This window comes from Schistocerca cancellata, chromosome 4, assembly GCF_023864275.1.
Source record: "Schistocerca cancellata isolate TAMUIC-IGC-003103 chromosome 4, iqSchCanc2.1, whole genome shotgun sequence".
NCBI classification, from domain to species: domain Eukaryota; kingdom Metazoa; phylum Arthropoda; class Insecta; order Orthoptera; family Acrididae; genus Schistocerca; species Schistocerca cancellata.
In genome coordinates, this window is record NC_064629.1 from 908,139,407 (window position 1) to 908,165,556 (window position 26,150).

At 40.4% G+C, this 26,150-nt stretch overlaps 1 protein-coding gene across 4 annotated transcripts in view; it reads right to left on the reverse strand.

Moving 5' to 3' along the window:
• LOC126185074 (MAP3K12-binding inhibitory protein 1-like) overlaps positions 1-22,255 on the reverse strand; it is an 85,033-nt gene extending 62,778 nt beyond the window's left edge. For 2 of the 4 annotated variants that reach the window (XM_049927862.1, XM_049927859.1), the window contains exons 1-3: positions 22,156-22,255; positions 7,140-7,271; positions 6,684-6,815 (exon numbers count right to left, since the gene is read on the reverse strand). In XM_049927862.1, the coding sequence (XP_049783819.1) occupies positions 6,684-6,815; positions 7,140-7,253 (246 nt within the window). In that variant the 5' untranslated portion in view covers positions 7,254-7,271; positions 22,156-22,255. Of the gene's footprint in view, positions 1-1,734; positions 1,834-6,683; positions 6,817-7,139; positions 7,272-22,155 lie in introns of those variants that run through there. The other 2 variants (XM_049927860.1, XM_049927861.1) reach the window with 2 other exon arrangements.
• Positions 22,256-26,150: the final 3,895 nt, after the last annotated feature.

Below are 26,150 nucleotides of genomic sequence, written 5' to 3' on the forward strand. Positions count from 1 at the left end.
AACCACAGACCATGGAGATTCTGTGACAAGCTAAGGCGTGACCTCCTGGATTTTCAGCATAAGCTTGAGAAATGTAGCATCCCTTTATATGGGTTAGGTGTGTACTAAACATCATATCAGAGGCTGCTACCAAGGTAGCTGACTGTGTATGGGAAGCACACATGTATTGTTTCAGATTAGGCAACTCTACATCCTGTAAATGTAATGCTAGCTATACAAGATCCAAAAGTATCAGTGTAAAGTCCAAAGAAATGCTGTCAACAGGAAGAACATTAAAATCCTAGTTGTTAACTGGCAAAACTTCACAACAAAGTGCCACAGTTTGATGAACTAAAAAGCAGTGAAGCTAGGTACAAAAAGATGTTAACAGCTGAAATTGAAAACAGGGAGACTTTTGAGAGAAATTTATGCATATATCAAAAGTATAAGTTAATCAGTTGGACTCGGTTGGGGAGGAGGGAGGCATAAAATTGTAATTCAAGCCTTCTTTGACCACCAGACTCACCTCCTGATGTAACTGAAAACTTCAGAGAAAACCTCAGTTTGCTTGTAAGTTAAGCCCCCAGTCATGGTGTGATTATCAAAGGAGACTTCAATCATCCAACAATCACTTGTAATTACTATTGATTTGTTAGTGGTGGGAGTATAAATACATCCTGTGAAACAATACTAAAAGTTTTGTCTGAAAACTAGAACAGAACAGAAACCTTCTCATGATGGAAATATATTTTCATAGACATGATCTCCGAGTATATCCACATCAAAATTGGTATCAGTGACTATGAGGCAGTTAAAGCAACAATGATTACCAAAGTACAACTAAAGCAAGTAGGAAGGTTTATATAATCACTAAATTAAGTAAAGAAACAGTAGTGTAATATCTGCATGAAGAACTCTTAGCTCAAGTCAGGAGAATATAGAGGAACTGTGGCTCAAGTTTACAAGAAAAGCTCACCATGCACTGGACAGATACGTACACAGTAGAACAGTTCACGATAAGAGGAACCCTCTGTATTGTACAGTCACTGTAAAGAAACTTCTAAAGAAACAGAGACTACTGCAAAACAGGTGTAAACCAAAGCATAGGGCTGTATTAGAGAATGTTGAATGAAACTCATCTGACCATGAAGAAAGCAATGTCGGAAGCCTTCAATGACTACCATAGCACCAGAATACTGTCATGTGACCTTTCACAAAGCCCAAAGATATTCTAGTAATATGCATAGGTGTAAGTAGCATCAAAGTTAGTGTCCAGTTAAACACGGATGAGACAGTGTCTGAAACTGAGGATAGCAAAGTAAAAGCAGAAATGCTTAACTCTGTTTTCAAATGTTTCTTTACAAAGGAAAATCCCAGAGAACTGTCCCAAAATTAATCCTCATACCGCTGAAAAAAAAAAGAAAAAAAAGTGTGAAATAATACTTAGTGTCAGTGGCATTGAGAAATAGCTGAAATCATTAAAAATGAACAAAGCTCCTGGGCCCAGTGGAATCCCTATCAGATTCTGTGCTGAATTTACACCTGAGTTAGCCCCTCTTAATTATAATCTATTGCATATCCCTCGAACAAAAAACTGTGCCCAGTAGTTGGAAGAAAGTGCAAGTCATGCCCCTTTAGAAGTAGTGTAGTAGTGAGCCACAAGATTACTGTCCAACATCTTTGACATCAGTTTGTTGTAACATCTTACAGCATATTCAGAGCATAAATTTAATGAGATATCTTTAATAGACTGACCTGCTCCATAAGCAAAATGAATTCCAAAAACATTCATCATGTGAAACCCAACTTGCACTTTTGTCACATTCCACACTGAAAGCTTTGGATCAAGGCAGCCTGTAGATGTAATATTTCTTGGTTACTGAAAACATTTGATTCAGTAAAACATCTATACTTATTACCTAAAGCACAATGCTATGGAGTATCAAGCCAAATTTTCAACTGGACTGAGTATTTTTTGGCAGGGAGGTTGCAGCAGCTTACCTTGGATGGAGTCATTGACAGATGTAGAAATAATGTTGTGTGTGCACCAGGAAAGTGTGTTGGGATTGTTGCAGTTCGTGTTGTATATTAATGACCTTGCGGACAATATTAGTTGCCTGTAAAGAGGTACTGTCTGCAAGAAGCTGCATAAATGTTCAGTCAGATTTCGAGAGAATTTCAGAGTGGTGCAAAGATTGGCAACTTGCTTCAAATGTTCAGAAATGTAAAATTGTGCACATCACAAAATAAAAAAAAAAACATAGTATCCAATGACTATAATATCACTGAGTCACAATTGGAATGCACATCTACATACAAATTCCGCAAGCCACCATACGGTGCCTGGAGAGGGTACCCTGTACCACAACTACTTGTTTCACTTCCTGTTCCACTCTCAGATAAAGCAAGGAAAAAAACAACTGTCTATATGCCTCTGTATGAGTCCTAATTTCTAATATCTTTTTTTTGTGGTCCCTAAATGAAATATATGTTGGTGACAATAGGATTGCTCTGCAGTCAACTTCAAATGCCTGTTCTCTAAACTTTCTCAGTAGTGTTCCTCGAAATGAATGTCTTCTTCCTTCCAGGGGTTCCCACTTCAGCTCTCGAAGCATATCTGTCGGTAACATATGTAGCAGTTCACCTCTGAATTGCTTTGATGTCTTCTTTCAATCTGACCTGTTGTGGATCCCAATTCTCCAAATAAACCGAAGTCTACCATTTGCCTTTCCTACCAAAACCCTCATATGCTCACTCCATTTCATAATGCTTCACAATGTTACACCCAGATATTTAAACTATGTGACCGATCAAGCAGGACATTACTAATGCTGTATCTGAACATTAGGGGTTTATTTTTCCTACTCATCCACATTAACATACAACATTAAGAGCCTTCTGCCATTCATCTCAACAACTAGAAATTTTGTCTGGATCATCTTGTATCAACTTACAGTCACTTCTCTTCGACACCTTCCTGTGAGCATCATCAGTGAACAAGCGCAGACTGCTGCCCACCGTGAACAACTGCAGACTGCTGCCCACCCTGTCTGCCAGACCATTTACGTATACAGAAAATAGAACAGTACTATCACACTTCCCTGGGGCACTCCTGATACCCCTGTCTCCAATGAACACTTGCCATTAAGAACAACATACTGGGTTCTATTACATAAGAAATCTTTGAGCCAATTACATATCTGGGAGCCTGTTCTGCATGCACGAACATTCATTAACAGTCTGTAGTTGGGTACCGTGTCAAATGCTTTTCGGAAATCTAAAAATATAGAAACAGCTTGTCGCCCTTCATCCACAGTTCACAGTATATCATGTGAGAAAAGAGCAAGCTGGGTTTTGCGTGAGTGATGCTTTCTAAAGCCTTGCTGACTCGGTCAACTCATACAAATACACTTTACAGGGATATGAAATGCAATGAGATTCATATCAAATAGGAATAATAGGGGATATTGAATGCATACGGAGAAGGGCAGCACAAATGGTCACAGGTTTGTTTGATCTGTGGTAGTGTGTCACAGACATGCTGAAGAAACTGAACTGGCAGACTCTTGAAGATGATGTAAACTTTCCCCCAAAAGCCTACTTACAAAACTTCAAGAACCTGCTTCAGGCATATGCTACAGCCCCTTGTGTATAATTCTCACAGAGATTGTGAGGGCAAGATTAGATTAATTACATAAAGCACAGAGGCATTTAAACAGCCATTCTTCCTACACTCCATATGTGAATGGAATAGTAAAAAAGCCTAATAACTGGTACAGTCACACTCAGATGTATCCTCTGCCGTGCACTACATAGTGGTTTGCAGAGTATAGCTACAGTTGTAGATTCAACTCACACTTCACTTGGAGAAACAAACTCTTTAACAGAAAGAAAAACATTTCAGTCATATTGGAGGTGACAAAGATAGTTCGATTTTATTCACAATGTAGTTCTGTCAATGGTTTGTGTGAATTGTCATGATCTGAAGATGGCTGGTAATGGCTAAAATCAGTAATTTAGAACTGACATCGTGTGTGATTGTGCTGTTATCATCTGTTAGAAATATGATACTTCCACACATAATACTAGTTTCATGCCTGTGTCAAAATATTAAATGGCAATGGCTGATCTTGCTAGTTTTAAGGATACAGACAGAGAAAGACAAGGGATCACCCTACTGAAGATATAGGCTGCAAATGGGGAAATCCACTGAGATAAGCAAATTCCACAGAGGGCAGTTATTACTACACAAAGCCTGTGCATGGGTATCTCAAAAACAGTGAAGCTCGTTGAATGTTCACATGCTACTGTCATGTGCATCTATGGAAAGAGGTAGAAGGACAGTGAAACTACCACTATGCATTAAATGGTTGGATGTCTATGACTCTTCACAGAACGCGGGGTTCGGAGGCTTGTCTGCTCTGTATAGTAAGATAGATGGTGACCTGTGGCATCTCTGTCTAAAGAGCACAATGCTGGTCCATGCACAAGTGTTTTGGAGCACACCATTCATAGTACATTACTGAATATGGAGCTCCACTACAGGCCACCCCTGCATGCTCACATGCTGACCCAAATTCATCAATTACGACTGCACTGGGCATAGGACCATCGGGATTTGACCACTGATCAATGGAAACATGTCAGCTCTTCAGGTGAATTACATTTCTGCTACACTAGGTTGATGGTCGTCTACACAAATGCCAACATCAAGGTGAATGGCAGCTCAAATCGCACAGCGTGCCATTGACGCAGGCTGGTGGGAGCAGTATTATGCTACAGAACACAATCTCCTGCAACTGCATGGGACTTATGGTAGTACATTGACAGCTGAGAACCACCTGCACCCCTTCATGCTTGATGTCTTCCCCGACAGTGCTGTAACCTTTCAGCACTACAACTGTCTGTATCTCAGAGCCAAAACTGTGCTACAGTGGTTTGAGGAGCATTATAGTGAACTCATGTTGATATCTCAGCAACCAAATTCGCCTGACATTAGTCCCATGGAACCCATCTGGGTCACTACTAGGCGCCACCACCACATACGCAAATCAGCGACCCGTTATTTACATGAATTACATCACCTGTGCCGTTATTTACATGAATTACATCACCTGTGCATAGACATTTAAAGCCACATACCTCCACAAGCCTACCACCAAACTATCAGATCCCTGATATGCAATCAGGGATATGTTTCATTTAAAAGACAGTCAAACAAGCTATTATGCAGGTGTTCAAAACGTTTTGGCTCATCAGTGTGTGTCACAACAGAACAGAGTTCAATCATCAGAAAATTGGCATGGAATTGGACATTCAAAAATAAATAACAGTATTAAATACAACAGATTGATGCCAAAAAGGTTTTACATATGCACAAAAAAAAATGTAGCAATCTATGCTTCAGCTTTATAAACAGTTTGATACCAGAGCTGGATATACTTTTGTCAAATAGAGCTGTTATCAGCAAAAATTTCACACAGAACACGGATGACTCACTATAATTATGTGAACATTCATGACAAAATTTTGTGCCAGACTGGGACTCAAACCCACGTTCTTCCATTTACACAGCATTGCTCTACAAATTTTATATCCGTGCACTTCTCATAGACTTCATCTTTTCACTTGTCTACATCTAACAAGCCTCACAGAGACTCTCCTTAATACAGCCTGATGATATGAGGTATACACCAATAGTGCACTGTGCACAAAAGGCAGGGACCTGGGTTTTAGGTTCAAATGGCTCTGAGCACTATGGGACTTAACTTCTAAGGTCATCAGTCCCCTAGAACTCAGAACTACTTAAACCTAACTAACCTAAGGACATCACACACATCCATGCCCGATGCAGGATTCAAACCTGTGACCATAGCGGTCGCGCGGTTCCAGACTGTAGCGCCGAGAGACGCTCGGCCACTGGGTTTCAGGTTCTGCCTTTTTGTAAATGTTCACCACACTGTACAATCCACTTGAGTGGAAAATATCAACATAGAACACTACCAAGAGGTTAAATCGAGCTCTCTACTGTATCCAGTCTCCCAGATGTTCCAGTCCTGCAACCTACAAGTATATCCTCTTTAGGAATTTTATGGTATAGTGGGAAATAAGTGACAAGTTGAAACTTTGACTTGGTTAATGAGGAACATATGAATAACGTAACTGGCAGCACAGAGCCCACAAAAAGTAGGGATCTGGCTTTGAGTCCCAGTCCCACATAACTTTTTAACTTGTCATATATGTTCGTTGCAGTATATGCCATGATAAAAAGTAGAGAAATGTCATCTCTAGAACTAAGTGATAGAATCTGCATGTAGATATAAAATATTGTTTCATTAGACTGTGGCTCTACCTGTCAGCAAAAGAATTTTGATATCAAGGTTGAAACAGTCTTCCAATTTTCCTATAGCTGGCCACACAACATGTTGCAGGGACAGTAAACGAGCAGTTTGATTAGACTAAACTTATAGATATGGAGGTAGTATACACATGGCAGTTTATTCACAGTTTAGAGTTACTGTAAGCTAATAGGTTACATAAACAGCACGAATTTTCACAGGTGTTTTTTGCCCCTTCCAGTTCATGAGTGGGGAAAACATTGCTAGTTCCGAACAAAAATGAAATGCAAATATCTTCAATAACAACACACTGATTATGTTCGCCCCTAATATTACAACTTCTTATGAATATGTAAAAAATCTTACTGCTGTTGAAGGTGCAGACATCAGAATTAGATGGACAGGTTTTTCCCTGGTTTGTGTAGCAGTGGAATTTGATGGATATGTCATCACAGGTTCATTTATTCTGTTATCCAACAAACATTTTTGTTGTTTGCCCTATAACAAATTTTATATATTGCAATAGTACCAAACATTCTTGCTGATCAGTTTAATAAAATATATCTGAAACTTGGCATAAAACCATAAAATGGAATAGTAAATGCATAGGAAAGGAATGAGTGAGTGAATATGAGTGTGTGTGTGTGGGGGGGGGGGGGGGGGGGGGGCGCACGCTCGCAGCACCCCCCGCCCCCCTCCCTCACACACATTAATAATAACACAGCAAATGAATATTGGGAATGCAAAGTACAGGTAACTGTTCTGTACAAACAACACTCAAATGAATACACAAAAATCTTTGGCTATAATACTAAATCTTACCACTGTCAAGGATGTAGGCATAATTACTACATGTAAAGGTCCTTTACCAGGCTGCTTATTAGTAGATTGAGTGATGAGTGCTTCTTTAATTTGCTTTTCGCCGTTATCATCCATAACTGTATGAAGACAGTCCTGTAACATACATCACAGTTATAATGTCAATAGCATGTTATGATTAGGAAAATATGATACGCTAATTAAATTTTCTGCCTTTCTCACTGCCAAATGAATCCTTAGGACTTTATAGGTACTATGTATTCTTTAGATTATTTAATGCTTCATTGGTCCCAATTGCCTGCTCTGTTAAGGGTTCAAGTCCTAATGCAGCCATTAAATTCCATTAGCAGATTAATGTCGGCACATAATGTAATTCATGTTGATAAACAAGTCAAACATCTCTTTCCTGCTGTACAAACCACAAATAAACACAAAAATCTAGGAATTCACCCAAATGTCAATAAAATAACAAGTTTGTTTGCGTGGCCACCCCACACAGCAAGCACAGAAATACTTGTTTTGTAAATAAAACCATATTTTCTTTCTGCAACTTAATTTATTTTTTCCAGGCGCATTTCACCTTTTTTTTGCTCTACGGCATCTTCAGTGGGATCTATAAAGATAGAGTTTTGTTATTTTTAGATTATCAAACAGTTCATGTCATGTTTTTTTTATGTAAATGAGTAATTACTTGCAGTTTGCTGTGATCTGCGTTTCCTCTCATCTGGTATGGGGATCGCACCACCAATTTATTTCCGAAACATAAGCACAATTTTGAATTCCGAACTTTTTCACACTGTTCATCATGTTCTTTTGGTGGTGTTCTCTTAGTCTTTTGCCACTAACTATAGCTATTTGTTCAAACACAGTACTTTTAACAACATAAACATTGTAACTAAAACCAAAGGGTCTGTTTACCTACATGTTGCCACTCTAACGGAACATATGTTGAAAACCAACTTCTATTTGTGATGAAACTCCCTGGCAGATTGAAACTGTGTGCCGGACTGAGACTTGAACTCGGGACCTTTGCCTTTCGTCTACTGTCTGAACTGCCCAAGTACGACTCGCGCCCCATCCTCACAGCTTTACTTCTGCGAGTACCTTGTCTCCTACCTTCCAAACTTCACAGAAGCTCTCCTGCAAACATTGTGGAACTAGCACTCCTGGAAGAAAGGAAATTGCGGGGACATGGTTTAGCCACAGGCCAGGGGTTTGTTTCCAGAATGAGAGTTCCACTCTGCAGCAGATTGTGCACTGATATGAAACTTCCTGGTAGATTAAAACTGTGTGCCGGACCAATACTTGAATGTGAAGGTAGGAGACGAGGTACTGGCAGAAGTAAAGCTTTGAGGACAGGGCATGAGCCAACCTTGGGTAGCTCAGACGGTAGAGCACTTGCCCGCGAAAGGCAAATGTCCCAAGTTCGAGTCTCGGTATTTTTTTGTGCGTGTGTAGGGGGGGGGATTGCATTGTAGAGTGTTGAATATGAACGCAATAGCTGTTAGAGAGTGGTTGAAAACTTTCGTGATAGCTGATTTGACTAAGTTTCTGTGGGGGGTTCATGGATAAGTGAGTGAAAAGGTTTTGGGTGGTATTATTATTATTATTATTATTACTATTATTATATTGGGTGGTATTATTAATTATATTTATCCTGTTTGGGAGCATTATTCCATTATTTTATCTATTAGTGTAAACTATGCATTGTTTGGCATGTCTACTTGATCATTCAACAGGGTTTTCCTTTCTGTTTTGGTTTTCTGTAAGTGGTAATTTTCTTGCAGTGTTAGGAGGTTTTTTTTCTAGTTGATTTTAATTATTTTCATGTTTCCTTCTCTAGTGGAGGGTGTTTGGATATGTTCTCTTAAGTGTTCTGCAAATATGGAGTGGTTTGTCCCATATTTCCAGGCTCTCATGTGTTCTTTGTATATGACACCAAATGTTCTACCTGTTTGTCCTCTGTATCTGCCTTCACAAGTGTTACACTGTAGTTGATATTACCTGCTTTCTGGTGTGTGTCTCTTTTTTGTCAGTTTTGGAGTGTATTTTTGTATAGAATTGTCTGTTGTGTATACTATGTTTATTCAAGCTGTTCCATTACCCCTCCACCGTACATCTTAGTGGGGTACCTCTGGATATTGATTTAACAGGAGAGCAAGCCATATTTTTTTAAATATAAAATGGAGATTGCATTATGCACGTAAAATAACCTGTGGTGGTATTCCATTCCTTCCACATTTCTGGGGGCTACCCCTAACACAGGATACAGATGCCTTCTGCAGTTGCTCGATCTGAGTCAGATGCTGCATTATGAAACATATCATTGCACTTCATGGGGTAAATTGATAATGACATGCAAAGTGCATACCAGAGTCCCATTCAAAACCAAAGAGTATCTACTTCCACAATGAAATTACAAATAACTTCAAGAATGTCTTTCCAAAAATGTTACATATACTTCCTATACACCTCAAAGAGTGATGTCACAGTGTTTCAGTGACAGTTCATCTCCATAAAAATGGTGTTACTATTTAAAAATTAATTTATAAATGGCTAGATCTATGTATGATACATATCTCTAATACAAAATTGAGCAAAGAAATTTAGTGTCCATTTCCAGTATGGAGTTTCTGACATCACTGACTGGCTGTTATCACTTAAGGTGGTGTAGTTTTTGTGACAATAATCTTTGCTGTGAACTGAAAAACAGGGTGATAATTGTAACTTAAATGAAAAGCTAAGTATATTAATCCCGCACACAATATAAATAACTGCCAATATAATTAAGAAAGAAATATGATTTGATATTGTGTGTAGTTCTCATTCTTCTACAACAAGGACGAGTTTATTCAATTGGGACTTTTGGTCACTCACAACTACCTGCAACCACTGTGAAGTTACCTTGGATTTTTCATAACAAACTACGTATGTACATGGTCCAGTCACATTAATGTGACTACCATCTATGTTTGACATCAGTTTGTAATAATCACCCACAGATGGCAGGTGGCAGCACTAGCAGTGAGGGGAAATAAAGCACATTGGAATGGCACGGAAAATAGTGCAGTCACTATCATATGCAGAAACGGAGCAATTTATCTGACAGCCAAAAGGCACGATCATTAGTTTTCGGTGCAAGGATGGAGGCATTTCTAAAATGGTACCTACTGCTCATATGGAACTATGTGGGAAACCCTAAATTATTTCAGTTTGAAATGAAATAGAAGCATTTTCTTGACCTTAACATCACAAAATCCCTGCCTACACCCCCCCCCCTTACACCCTCCAGGTGGAGCAGGGTCATGACCACCAAAGAACATTTAACTAAAAGCATTTATATTTTTGCATATAACAGTTCCAAATTTCCCAATTGATTCTCAGAGAATAAAATAGTATAAAACTTAAGGGGGTCTAAAACAGCAACAAACACTTAAAATTTATAAGCTGTGTTTAATGCAATACACTTCACAGTTTCTTGCCTGACGGCTTGCCCACACGGATCAGCTTGTGGCCAGAACAGCTGCAGATAACATTCCATCAGTGTCTAGATGTCCAACAACAAATAAGACAGAGTTCACAGGCAGAACAAACAAATTATACAATGGTGATTCAAGCTAGACAGAAAGAAAAATACCTTCCACCGAAGAAAAAATAACAAAGAGTGTAGCATTTATCTTTTATCATTTGGATACTGTACTTTACGCTATGATAGCCTCTGCTGTTATTTCATGTTATTGTTCCTTCCAAAATTGTCATTATTAGGTTTTCATGTCTTTGGATATACCCAATACATATATTTCTCTATGAACTTAAAGTGGCAATAAGCATACTTAATCTTCACCACATCTGAATTCACTCCTATTCCATGCTGCTAGATGCCATAACTGTATACTCCTGATAGTAACATTCAAGATATGGGGCATTTCTATCACATGTTTTGCAGAGCTACCTATGACTACACCTACATCCACACTCTGCAAACCACTGTGAAGTGCATGATAGAGGTACATCCTACTGTACCAGTTATTTTTACTTTTTTCCCCTTGTCCTTTCACGTACAGCGAGTAGGATGAATGTTAGTTTAAATGCATATGTGCATGCTGCAAAACAACCTAATCCCATCCTCGCACTCCCTGCAGTAGTGATACATAGGGGGTTGTAGTATATTCCTAGAGTCACAATTTAAAGCCAGTTCTTGGAGCTATGTAAGTAGGCTTTCTCAGGATAGAATCTGTCATTCCAGTTCTTTGGCATCTCTGTAACACAATCTCATGGTTCACACAAACCTGTGACATTTCATGCTGCCCTTCTGTGAATACATTCAATGTCCCCTGTTGGTCCTATTAGCTATGAGTCCCACACCCTTGAGCAATATTCAAAAATGAATGATGAGTGATTTGTAAGCAATCTCCTTTGTAGATTGATTGCATTTCCTCAGCATTCTACGAATAAACCAAAGCCTCCCACAGGCTTTACCCACGAATGGGTCTATGTGCTTATTCAATTTCATATCCCTACAGTTTGTTAGAACGATTCTATATTTCTAAACATTTAAAGCAAGTTGCCAATCTCTGCACCAATTTGAAATCCTATAGTGTTCTTAATCAGTAGTTATGCAGCTTCTTTTAGACAGTACTTCAGTATAGGCTACTGCATCACCTGCATAAACTCTTAGGTTACTACTAATATTGTCCTCAATATCATTAATATTAAACATGAACAGCAACAGTTCCAACACACTTTCCTGGGGCACACCTGATGTTACTTCTACATCTGTCAATGACTCCTTCCAAAGTAACCTACTGCATCCTCCCTACCAAAAAAATACTCAATCCAGTCACAAATTTCGCTTGACGCTCCATACCATCAAACTTTTGATAATAAGTATAGATGTGGTACTGCATCAAATGCGTTTTGGCAATCAAGAAATACTACATCTACTGACAGCTTTGATCCAAAGCCTTCAGTATATCTTGTGAGAAAAGTGCGAGTTGCATATCACATGACTGATGTTTTTGGAATCCATGTTGCTTGTCATGGAGCAGGTCACTCTGTTCACAATACCTCATTATGTTTGAGCTCAGAATAGCTCTAAGATGGTACAACAAACTCTTGTCAAATATGCTGGACAGTAGTTTTGTGGATCATTTACTGGGTACAGCTTTTTCTTCTAGGGATCTACAATAGATTACAGTTAAAAGATGGGCTAACTCAGCTGCACTTTTGGTACAGAGTCTGATAGGGATTCCTCAGGCCCGGGAGCTTTGTTCAGTTTTAATTATTTCAGCTGTTTCTCAATGCCACTGTCACTCAACTTTTCAATGGTACAAGGATTAATTTAGGGCAGCGCTCCTGGAGTTTCCTTTGTAAATGAACATTTGAAAACAGAGTTAAGCTTTTCTGCTTTTGATCCTCTGGGTGAAAGACTAGTCTTCTCAACCTTCTCTGCAGTTGCTGGAATGATCCAAGTATGACCTCAGAGCCCAAATGATAGGTATAATTTTTTCCAACATGTGTCATAATCTGCAGTTGGTTGCATCCAGTTCCCTCCAGGGCTGTCGGAGTAGCCTCTTCAAGATGTTGAATGAGGCCCTCAGGCAAACACATTGAGTGCACGTCTCCAGACCTTGCTGCCAGTTCCATAAGGGATATAATTATTCGTCATACAACTGAACTGCAGATGATTAACAGACCCCTGCTATTTTGCATTTGCCTCAATTTGACACAGGCAAAGCAGGTTTCCCAACAGGGGAAGTGAGTCCCACTGGCTCAGTTTCAGTGGTAGCTAGCTAGCACCTCGAACCTGTTGGTTAGGGTAACACCCTGAGTCCTCCCTCGTCCCTCTTTATCACATACAGGACACCTAGACCTACCATTGACATGCCACTCACAGTGAAGTGGATGACTAGTGATTGATCCCGTACTTTCTGCAGTGGAGACAGCATTCACAGGAGGAGACAGTACTTGTGATACCTTCGGTAAATCTGATACATGATTCTTAGGAGCTCTGGCAACACAATGATTCACAGCAGCTGCCAGTTGTTTGACAAGTCAGGGAGGTCTCCAGTTGCTTACGAATGTCAACTAATTCGTTCCATGTTTGAGAACAGCATTCATACTGGGACTGCATTGAGGCTGGTGCAATGTTTTACAGGAGAGTTAACAAATAATTTTAAGCCTGGTAGTTATTTTTTTAATCTGTTGAGCTAAAAATATTACTAATTCCCTCTAAGAATTGAAACAACTGCTACATAAAACAAGATATCTGTTAAGGCAACGGAAAAACCTGTGGTAAAAATGACTAGTTTCTGAAATTGTTAAAAATCATACAAAAGTCAAGATCACACAAAAACTTTTTATTCAAGACAACTGGTGCAACAGTCTCATCATCTTCAGGTCTGTAAGAAACTGCAATACTTGGACTATGTCTCATTTGATATAAAAGTTTTAGTTTGGTATTATAAAAACATCGGAAGTGGACCTGTACTTTTACATACCTTAAACATTTTTCTGCAGTAAAACATGTTCACTTTACACTGAAACTCATGCACAAGATGGCCAATAGATAAAACTCAGCACATCATAAACACTTGTCATCACTAAAATAGTTAAAAACACACAGCTCCTTGTCCAAAAGGCCATTACCATATTCACATTGGTCACAGATGCTTTTTATGTAATGGAGTTGTATCTCATATGCCATTTAAAGGGGATATGTACTGTTTAGTACATGTCCAACATATGTAAACAGATGTGCTATAGTGTACCATAGCTGTATCATGAAGCAAGCATATGTGAGCAATATGTATACAGACATGGCCTTTTGGACAATGTGGTGTGTGTTTTTATGTATTTTAAAAACAACATATGTTTGTAATGTGCTGAGATTTATCCACCTGACATCTTGTGCCTGAGGTTCAGCATAAAATGGACAAGTTATACTACAAAAAGTGTTTAAGGTATGTAAATGTAAAGGTCCACTTCGGGTTTTTTATAATACCAAACTGTATTTTATTTTCTTACAGACTCAAAGATGACAGCCAAGACTGTTGAAATCGATTGTCTAGAATAAAAAATACTTTGTGCAATCTTGGCTTTTGAATGGTTTTTAAAAATTAAAACAAATCGCCCTTAAATACTCTCATAATAAGAAAATTCAGTAATTCCTGAAAACTTTTTGAGATTACTAACAAGCTAAAAACAGCATAATCTAAGCAGGACTCACAGTGAGATGTGGCAGGAATGCAAGGGAGTGTGTCACAGCTGCTTGTAAGTATCCAGTGACAGAGCACCATACACATGGTGTGTTTTGTAGCATCAAGATGAAGTAGTTGTGATAAATCATGAGGTGAATATAATGACAGAATGGGCAATGTGTTTGGAATGAATGAACCACTGTAATCCCAAAAGTTCAGAAGAAATCCTCTATAACAATAAAAATAATTCTGTGCTCATTACGTCCAGCCAAAATCACTGCTTGAAGTGTTAAGTAACTGTCGCCAAGTTTCCTTCTCACATCACTAGTGATACCTGAGTTTTTCCTCAGATCATATTTGTCGGGTTTGCAAGCTCACAATCAACCCATGACCTTCACACTTAATCTAGGCAGCAGGCTAGGGTAAAGACCAGTCTGTCATCACACCCTTCGTTCCTAATGTGTGGGAAAATATGGTAGCTGTGGCAGTGGTAACCTTTTGTGATCAAATGTAAACATGAGTAATGCGAAGGGGGGGCGGGGAGTTAATTTCAGCACTGCTGTTGGCCAAAGTGGCACACTGACATATGGTTATTAGCATGCCTTTTGGCGTTTACTTATACCGACACTTGATGCTGATGTGAACAATACTATCCTATTTGGTAGACTTACTTGTATTTGCCACCTTGAGCAACTGATATAGTGCATTTTACCATGCCTAACTTGCTTTGACCATATCATCATAGTTTCAACTAAACATCAGCAATTGTACAATTAGCACCTCTTCTTTAAAAATTGATTCCTCTGATATGGTGTAATATCTCACTGATTGTGAAACTGTTAGCCATGTAACACTATCACAATAACATTTGCACAAGGATGAGGTTAGAGATTTCTCATGCTCTTGCTGAAAGAGCCTTCCCAGCACTCATCGGAAATAATTTATGAACACTACAGAAGACTTGAGCAAGGATAGGCAAGCCAAAACTTGGATGTAGCCCTTTGCAATACTTTACCATTCACCTTTCTTGATTATTCCAAAAAATACACTCCTGGAAATGGAAAAAAGAACACATTGACACCGGTGTGTCAGACCCACCATACTTGCTCCAGACACTGCGAGAGGGCTGTACAAGCAATGATCACACGCACGGCACAGCGGACACACCAGGAACCGCGGTGTTGGCCGTCAAATGGCGCTAGCTGCGCAGCATTTGTGCACCGCCGCCGTCAGTGTCAGCCAGTTTGCCGTGGCATACGGAGCTCCATCGCAGTCTTTAACACTGGTAGCATGCCGCGACAGCGTGGACGTGAACCGTATGTGCAGTTGACGGACTTTGAGCGAGGGCGTATAGTGGGCATGCGGGAGGCTGGGTGGACGTACCGCCGAATTGCTCAACACGCGGGGCGTGAGGTCTCCACAGTACATCGATGTTGTCGCCAGTGGTCGGCGGAAGGTGCACGTGCCCGTCGACCTGGGACCGGACCGCAGCGACGCACGGATGCACGCCAAGACCGTAGGATCCTACGCAGTGCCGTAGGGGACCGCACCGCCACTTCCCAGCAAATTAGGGACACTGTTGCTCCTGGGGTATCGGCGAGGACCATTCGCAACTGTCTCCATGAAGCTGGGCTACGGTTCTGCACACCGTTAGGCCGTCTTCCGCTCACGCCCCAACATCGTGCAGCCCGCCTCCAGTGGTGTCGCGACAGGCGTGAATGGAGGGACGAATGGAGACGTGTCGTCTTCAGCGATGAGAGTCGCTTCTGCCTTGGTGCCAATGATGGTCGTATGCGTGTTTGGCGCCGTGCAGGTGAGCGCCACAATCAGGACTGCATACGACCGAGGCACACAGGGCCAACACCCGGCATCATGGTGTGGGGAGCGATCTCCTACACTGGCCGTACACCACTGGTGATCGTCGAGGGGACACTGAATAGTGCACGGTACATCCAAACCGTCATCAAACCCATCGTTCTACCATTCCTAGACCGGCAAGGGAATTTGCTGTTCCAACAGGACAATGCACGTCCGCATGTATCCCGTGCCACCCAACGTGCTCTAGAAGGTGTAAGTCAACTACCCTGGCCAGCAAGATCTCCGGATCTGTCCCCCATTGAGCATGTTTGGGACTGGATGAAGCGTCGTCTCACGCGGTCTGCACGTCCAGCACGAACGCTGGTCCAACTGAGGCGCCAGGTGGAAATGGCATGGCAAGCCGTTCCACAGGACTACATCCAGCATCTCTACGATCGTCTCCATGGGAGAACAGCAGCCTGCATTGCTGCGAAAGGTGGATATACACTGTACTAGTGCCGACATTGTGCATGCTCTGTTGCCTGTGTCTATGTGCCTGTGGTTCTGTCAGTGTGATCATGTGATATATCTGACCCCAGGAGTGTGTCAATAAAGTTTCCCCTTCCTGGGACAATGAATTCACGGTGTTCTTATTTCAATTTCCAGGAGTGTAGTTGGAAAAAAAGGTCACTACTTCAGACTAATTTCCTCACTTCCAGGGCATCTAATGATGAAAGAGCTGTCAAGACACTTTTTAAATTCGTGTTTAAAATAGATGTCAGCTTCTCTGTTAGGGTTAGTCCTTTTCTTTCTGAATATGTTATCCCAATTCCAAATATTTCTCCTATTAATTTTGTATAGGCTCTTTCCAATAAATGCGTCCTCTCCTCATGAAACATCTTTGTACATTCATGTCTCTGTATAGACCACTTATGTTTTTCCTTGTATTAAATTGACAAATCCTATCACTATAAAATATTCCTTGGACAAATAAATTACTAGCATCAACTTGGTACAAACTGCTATGTTATGCCCCAATGATACTATTCTTAACAATGTCTTGCTTATCATCTCAATGACACTCTTAAATTAACACACATATTCAACTGATTGGTTTGTTGATTTACAGGGAGAGGACCAAACACCAAGGTCATCAGTCCCATTAGCTTAGGGAAAGATGGGGAAGGAAGTTGTCTGTGCCCTTTCAAAGCAACCATCCTGGCATCTGCCTGAAGCAATTTAGGGAAATCACAGAAAACCTAAATCAGGATGGCTGGACACAGGTTTAAACCATTGTCCTCCCTAACATGCTAACCAATGCTCCACCTTGCTCAGTTATTCAACTGGCACAAGTTAATTCACCCAATTTTTCATGATATTCACTGTTATTTTCGAAGAACAACTCCAACTGCAGGCCCATTAATGATACAGTATTTATTAATAAAGAAAATAAATTTCCTGATGAAGTATTTGTTTTGAAAACGGAAGTTCCACATTTACATTTTATTATTTTGCGTCATTCTTTGTAACTAGTTTAATGGTTCGTTAGATTAAACCCATAAAAATTATTTAGCTATGACAATGCATTTAGTTTCTCATCATGATGATATTTCTAGTCGTCCTAACTTGAAAAAATAGAAACTGGCGTAAAAGTTTACCTTGCCATCCTGCACTGTCTTAAAGCCCATATAGACACACCTACATTCATTTTACAACTTCACAAGAGATTTAAATTGCGCACTGAACTGGCATCTCACTTCTCATAAAAGTGCTGTTATTTTACTTACAGTTTTCCTGTTTGTAGTTAGTATCAATTTTCTCCAAGTCACATTGGTAGCAAGATCGGATTGTTCCCACTGAACTTATGCAATCTTCTCTTGCTTCAAGGTGACTCCTCTTTTTAATTTACACAATTGTTTTCCCCAACCAATCTATTTCAATTTTGGGGACATTCTGCACAATTTCCTGATGCAGCAGTTGCTTTGGCTCTCAATTCGTGTTTTCACCTTGTCAAAGCACTTTGCTGTTTCAGTTCTATGTTTTTTTTATCTACATTATAAATGTTCTCTTTATTTTTTAAATATATAATTTACTTGTTTGCTAACAAACTCATATAGTAAACTCATATCATGCTCCACATAGTTCTTTTTCTCTTAATGAGTTCTTTGCTGAAATAATTTTACAATTAACACCTTGATTGTTTCTTTTCTGAGTTTCTAATGCCTTAAAATAGCTTCTACATCCCCAATATATTTATACACATCTTCCCAAAAATGTGAATTATTCTACTGCAAAATTAAAACTCACCTGATCCTCATAAAAACAAAATCGTCATTTATGGTAAGCATTAACACAAAATAGTCATGATGATCATTCACCACATTATTTTCCATATTATATTTATATTGGAATACTACAATAATATTAATATGGCACTTGTATCTGTAATATTTACAATGTGAATAAAAGACAATCAGAGAAATATACTGAACATTCAAGAACTTCAGCTAGTTAGTAAAACCTTTCAGTAATATCAATTACTTAGGCTTGATACAGGATCAGCTTGCATCAGTCAACTCTAATTACATGAGGTGTTCAGTAAGGTTTTCTCCTCAAAGAAGAATCCTTGTTTTTTAATCAAGCAATAATTATCGACAAGCCAGTTTACAGCAAAAAAATGTTTTATTTCTTACTTTTACACAAATCATCATTTGACTTTTTTGTTTTACAATCCTTGCTGATGCAAAGATTTGGAATTAGCAAACAACACGATTCCACTAGAAATACACCACCATCAACATGGCAGAAGTATGAGCCACAAGAGAGGGCAAGTTGATGACAAAAAAAAAAAACACTGATACGTTAAATGGAGCTCCCTGGGATAGGGAAATATACGTGGAGATGTTCTTGTTACTAAACCCTCCAAAAAAATTAAAAACTCGACAACATTAGACCAAAGTGGGAAAAGTGTATTTCCATCATAACATAATAATAACTATCCACTGCCCAGTGTAAAAAAAAAGAAAAAACTGTAATGAAACACTGGCTGGCTTTGCCAAATCAAAATATCTGTCACCATCCAGTTTAAACTAGACCTGAGGGTACATTGCATATCAATCTGTCACCACAACCTACATACGAGGCAAAAGAGAGAACTATGGGAATAATAGTGTCAATGGTTAACGGTCGAAGCAAGACAGCACTGTCACAATATTCGATATACCGGCTACCTTCACTAGACCTGCATACTACTACCACTGAAAATGATCCAAGCCATTGACATTTTCAATGGCTCACCATCACCAATTGCGGCTATGTAAGTCTGGTAAACAATGCAATCCAAACCATTACCCAAAAGAGCCAAACAACATAGTATAAAAAAGTCAAAAAATACATAAACAAAAATGTTGCAGATTCCACCTATGCAACACACGGTGTCCCGTTTCAAAGGATATCCCAATGGCTCACATTTTTCACCAGACCCATCTGCAAATGATCTGTTATATTACACTATCAAACACCACGCCATTGTTATCGCTATTGACAGAACATGATGCACACGAGGAAATACTACATAACCTGGCTACATGTCCAGTTAAGGAACTAACAATGAAGTTATTAGGACAGATTAATGGGAACTACACTTTATTTAAGAAAGGACAGTTAATATGAAAAAGGTAACAAACTTCAAAATACAAAAGAAATAAAACAATCAATTTCTGAGAACAGTTATCACAAGGAATATATTTAAATGCCAAATATGTGACTAGAAGTTTACTAAAGCTAATACCACACTCCTTACATGAGGATATAATTTTTCAAAGGCACACAACAGTTACTGCAGGATTTTGCATGTTCCATGGATCATATTCACGACAACTTGTCATGATGTGGAATGTGTCAGTAGGTTTACAAATATTTTTTTTTCAGTAAAAGCAGGGGTACATGCTAGCCTTTTACATAACTGGACTTTTCTTTTAGTCTAAAACAAAATTTGATACATGTGACACAATCACATACATACTATCTGCTCAGAAATCCACATACGGAGTATAAAGAGTTGTCAAGCAGGAACAATATCAATCGGTTTTTAAAACTTTGACTATTTGTCTGCATCTTTAATGCACAAAGGAGGTGTTCAAATTTTTATGGCTGCACACCTAGGTTTTTCCTTGTGTAAGACTTAGGTTGGATTTTATGTTCCTGCTGTTATATTTATGGAGGATTATGTTATTCTCAATACCAAATTCAATATGTACTCAAAGTTTGTGTTAGTTACTTGTAAAAATCTCATGAAATTATTTGTCAAAGCAACACAGGTATTTCTTTTTTTAATGTGTTCACTGCCTCTTGTGTTATTTCTACATGGAGTGCACTTATGGCTTAGTTTCATAATTCCTTCCCTTTAATTCTGTTCTTGGCCCAGCTCTCATGCCATTAATTGAACAACAAGAATTACAGGTGGTACAACAATGAAAACTCTCCAACTAGAATTTGGACTTAGTTCATCATCCTGCTACTGATGGTGTAACTTTAGTTACAAGTCAAAACCTGATGTTACGTTAATAATTTACTAGTAAGTATTCTGTGAAGAATGCAAAAAAGTAACTTGTATCATTACTGAAGAGGACATTAAATTCAAAAGAAAATGTAAAGCAGAAGCCTTGCATAAGGAAATATATTTCAAATCTGCCTCTGTTCAATTAGATTCCATGGGAAACAGAAAAAAAATATTCTAAAAACATAAGTGCTACCATGGGAGGCATGGAAACAGTCATTAATAAATACAAGCAATTGTTGAAAATTACATTTTTTGAAAAAAGTCACTCCAATAGTCTGTGGAGACTACTTTTGCCTTTAAGATTATTTCCACTGTTGACAGCATAGTACACACTATGGGCCCAAATACACCATGGACCACACTACAGGTTTGATTATTACCACAACGTTTATTAAAAATTCACATTAGTTGGCTTTCTCAAGAAGCAACCATACTGTCACTTTACAAATTAACTAAAATACCCTACCTCCAACTTAGCTACCGATCAGTCTGTAACCACCACAAAGATTTGAGAAAGGGGGTGGGCGGGGCCACACTAACACATTTTCTAACCCAATGCAACTTTGCTTGCACAATTTACAACTACTAGATCTGTATTTCTTTAATATTTGCGTAACAACTTTACCCAAGCGGCAATACATAAACGTCTATCGCTACGTGTGGCAGCGACGTGAAATGCATCACCCGATAGAAATGAAAACTAATTTTCTCATTCCTAATGCCAGAAAATGCAATAACTAATTACATAATATGTGGTGCTCATTCACGGACATGTTGTAGGCACGTATTTAATGACTGGCATTTTTTGCCTTCTGCTTCACAATATATTTATTTCCTCATGACGTTTGTTTTAAATAGTCCACTGCAGTTCATAAAGGAGAATTGTGTACATCATTATAACACCAGAAGGACAAAATGCCATTCATTACTGTGTATTAACGATGTCTTCGGCACAAAAAGAGGATGCACAATGTTGCATCGGAAGTTTTGATCAATTACTCAGTAATATAAAATTTCTAGCTGACAGTAAACAAAGGTTCTCCTTGACAACTTCCTCAAATTCCACTGCAGAATCTCTAGTGACGTAAAATATAAAAAGTGGATAGGTAAGAATTACTAACTCATGTCTATGGCCAATATTTATTTAATTAACTAAAAAAAACCTTGTAAATGCCCAGCATGTGGCAGTATTTAAAAACTGTTTTGCTATTTGAATACAAAATGACTAGTTCCAAATCATTAGGTTTTATTGTAAAAATGATATGCGGCACATGAAACAAATGAACTAATGACCTACGTTTACATGACACAATAGGCAACATAATCTCCGGATAGTAAATATAAGTAAACTGGTGCTAATGACACCACATTCTACGTAATTTCGGAATAGTATACAAAATACACAAACACACTGTAACATCAAATTAGCTTGCTGAAAATCACCAAAATCAGTGTTCTGTACCTCAAGTCACATCATATAAGAAAATGTAAACATAGCGCAAACAGTACCAATTCATGTAAAAAGAAAAAACAAATAAACAACCAATTCAACACCAAAGACGTTAACTGACAAGCACGAAAGACAGTAATCAAAGATACACTATTCTGAATTTCACAGGAGACACAACGGCAACCAGCCTCACTGTTTGAATGGATGATTTATTTCGCCATAACATCATCAGACAGCAGTACAGGCCCGAAACTGGTTACAGCGAAATAAATCATTCTTTCTGAAAGGGTTGGCGATTGCAAATTTTTTCAATTATGCTTACGGAAACAGCCGCAGTATTCTCAAACGATAAGAGACAGAATACTCGAAATTTTTAACAGTAACATGTATTGAAAATCATGGACATCAGGCTCTGTGTTCAGGACCTGACGTGCAACCAGAGTTCAGGATTGTAGAAGATGGTGTAACCAGAGTACACGACTACGAAATACGAAGCTCCCTTGTTTTATGCAACTTCAATACTGCAGTGCTGCTTAGTGGCTGGCGTGTATAAACACACTGAGAGAAGATTGCGTATTCCATATACGCAGTGGCGAAACACACTCTAAATGCAAATTAGAAAGTATTTCTGAGCTTATTGTGACGTTATAAGTTCTAGCAGCCACCAAAGATATAATCTGTTAATATAACAATAATGTTACAGCTGGGAAATAGTATCTTGAAAACATGTATACATCATGGCTTAATTTCACCGAAAGAGCGTTTCTACACTTTTTTTTAACTCACTGGAACTAGTGAAAACCAGAGATTTAAATCGAAACATAACTATAATTTGACACCGCGCTGGCACCAGTGAACGTAGGCAACACATAGTACTCACCCCAGTTCCTGCGCTCAGCTCTCATTCCTGTCTATGTAACGTCTTTCCTTGGGCTGCAAACAATGAAGGTCGAACCTGCCATGAGGCTAACATCCAATAATAGTGCAATTTTCGTTCAACGTTTACGAATAGATTCTCATGTTAAGTAAATGGCAAAGACTTTTCTCTTTGGTTAGTAAAATAGAAACAGCTTATTTAATTCATGAGCTGCAAATCCACCCATATTTCCAATCAGCCATTTATTCATTTGCCCACTATTTCCAGCAAATTTCTTCTCTGCCGCTTTCAAATTAATGTGAGCTTATTCATTTTCTCTCTTGTGCAGTAGTTTTCCTGTATATCTTGTTAATATAAGGGGTTGTTTGTGTTGCTACCCCAGATGATAATTATACGAAATATTTGTCAGGATTTGTAAGCGGTGGGTCATTGAGGTAGGGCAATACACGAACACGAAAAGTAAGTTTAAGCAGTTTTATTAACGAAGGCTGATTATAAAACATGCATGCTACACGCACCCATCATCACTGTGTCTGACATCCTAATTACGGTCGTATCGAAAGACTCCATGGTGAGCTAAGAAAAGAGACACATTCGAGCCCGAGGCTGCGCTGGTTAGTATGGGGCATTGCAAACTAAGTTGAGATAAGAAAATTACGGACACGAACGAAACAAACGTATTGAAGAAACAGGACCAAACGCAGAAATAAAGTGCTAGCACATTTCATATATGGTAAAAGTAACGCAGGCTCGATAGGACGAATTGAGAACACGTAGGGGCTCTTACGGTGTGCTCAGATATCATGAGACGTGAATCCACACCGTAGATCTCCGGCGGTACCTCGAAAGAGTACCGCCCTTCAATAACACCATAGCCACTTATCGAAGTATTAGGTGTTCCAGGACCAGCCAGCCAGCGTTCCAGCCAGCCAGAGTTCCAGCGTTCCAGCTGGCCAGCCGGCCTGCCAGACAGCCAGCCAGACAGACAGCCAGCCTGCCTGCCTGCCTGCTCGCAGCTAAGAAACGCCGCCACTGGCGACAGACATGCACCCGTCTTAATGTTACACTTCCTGACAACTCGTCCAAGTACTGGTCTGCCTTCCGCCGCCTTACCGGATCTAAACCCCACCTACTACCCTCTCCTTCATGATGACCAACCCTTCTCTGACAACCTTAGTAAGGCCAGTCACTTTGCCTCCTACCTGTCCGATATCTTTACCCTCCCTGACGTTCCACAGTTCGATTACTCACTCTTCCCAGATGTCCGCGATCGAACTGACACCTCTGTCCCTCCCCTCGCCCCTGGCTTCCAGTACTTGGACAACATTACACCCAACGACCTCAATGCCCCCAACACTACTCAGGATATCATCACTAAATTCAGCACGAAACGAAACACCACTCCCGGTCATGATCGTGTTACCTATTGCCAACTTCGTGTAGCTTCCGCCTCCTTCCCCTCCACCCTGGCCAGACTATATAATGTGGTCTTGTCCACCGGCTGCTACCCCGGCCTGTGGAAAATCTCCCATATCCTGATGTTCCTCAAACCCGACAAACCGCCATCTGCTGTCTCCTCCTACCATCCCATCAGCCTTACCTCAGTCTTCAGCAAGGTCCTGGAATCCATCCTAACTCGATGCATCCACCAGCATCTCCGCCAGCTCCGCCTCCTTCCCGTTACCCAGTGTGGCTTTCGACCGCCATTCTCTACCAATGACCTTCTCCTTCACCTCACTCGTCTCCTCTGCTAACAGCTCAACTCCCATCGCTCTGCCATCTTCCTCTCCCTCGACCTTGAACGTGCCTATGACCGTGTGTGGTATTCCAGTCTCCTCTTCAAGCTCCAAACCTTCGTCCTTCCTATCAACTACGTCCGTCTGATCAGGTCCTTTCTTGCCCAACGTCCTTCCTATGTCACCATCCATAACACGGATTCCTACACCTTCTACCCCTCCGCCGGTGTGCCCTAAGGTTCCGTCCTCTCCCTTCTTCTATACCTTCTGTATACGGCGTACATGCCGCCGCCTTCACCCCCCATCCACCTCATCCAGTACGCCGATGACACCGCCTTCCTTGCCCTCGACCCCACCCTGCAACGCTCCCAACATCTTCTCCAATCCCATCTTGACCGGTTCACCACTTGGTGTAATCCTTCCAAGACCCAGGCGATCATTGTAGGCAAAACCACCCCTTCCTTCCGTCTCCTCGGCTTCTATCTCACCATTTATGGCCGTCATATCGCCCTCACCCCCACCCTCAAGTACTTCGGCGTCAACCTTGACCGTCGCCTCTCCTGGAGCCCCCATGTCTGGACAATCCAAGCCAAGGCACACTCCTGACTCCGTCTCCTCAAGCTCATTTCTGGCCGCACATGGAGTCTGGACCCCTCCACCATCCTCCACACCTATAAATCCCTTATCCGCCCTATAATCTGCTACACTCATCCCACCTGCATCTCTGCCCCTCCTACCTTTTACAAATCCCATCAAATCCTACAACGCCATGCGCTCTGCCTCGCCTATCGCATCCATCTCCCCTCCCCCACATGGATCCTCTATGACCTTATTCCATTCCCACACCTCCTTCTTTTTCTCAAACGGATACGGATCCTCTACACCTCCTGCAAATTTGATCCCCCTCACCCGCTTGTCTCTCCCATCCTCTCCCACCCCCATCCGCTGCTCTGCATCTCTCCATTCTCCATAATCTCGCCCAAGGTGGCTTCCACCAACTCCCAGATGATGCCCTCATCCCCTCCATCTATCCCTCCTACCAACTTTGATCCTCCTCTTCCGCACCCTGTGTTTTCTCCCGAGGGCACCATCTCTCCCTTCTCTCCCTCCCCCTTCCTCCCTCCCTCCTCCGCCGGGCTCCCCCAACCCCCCTACCTTCTTTCCTCCTTTTCCCATCTCCTCTGCCACTGGCATCTCCATACTCCAATCTCCCTCCTCCCCCCTTTTTTCCCCTTGTGGGGTTTTTGTGGGTCGTTGCGTTCGTGTTCAAGTGTTCCAGTGTTACTCGTTTGTGCTCCAAATTCGCGTGTGCCATCTATCATCTCTGTGTGTGTCCGCATCTCTGAACATTTTTATTTTGGACTCTGCGCCCGATAACGGCTCCATGTGTTTTA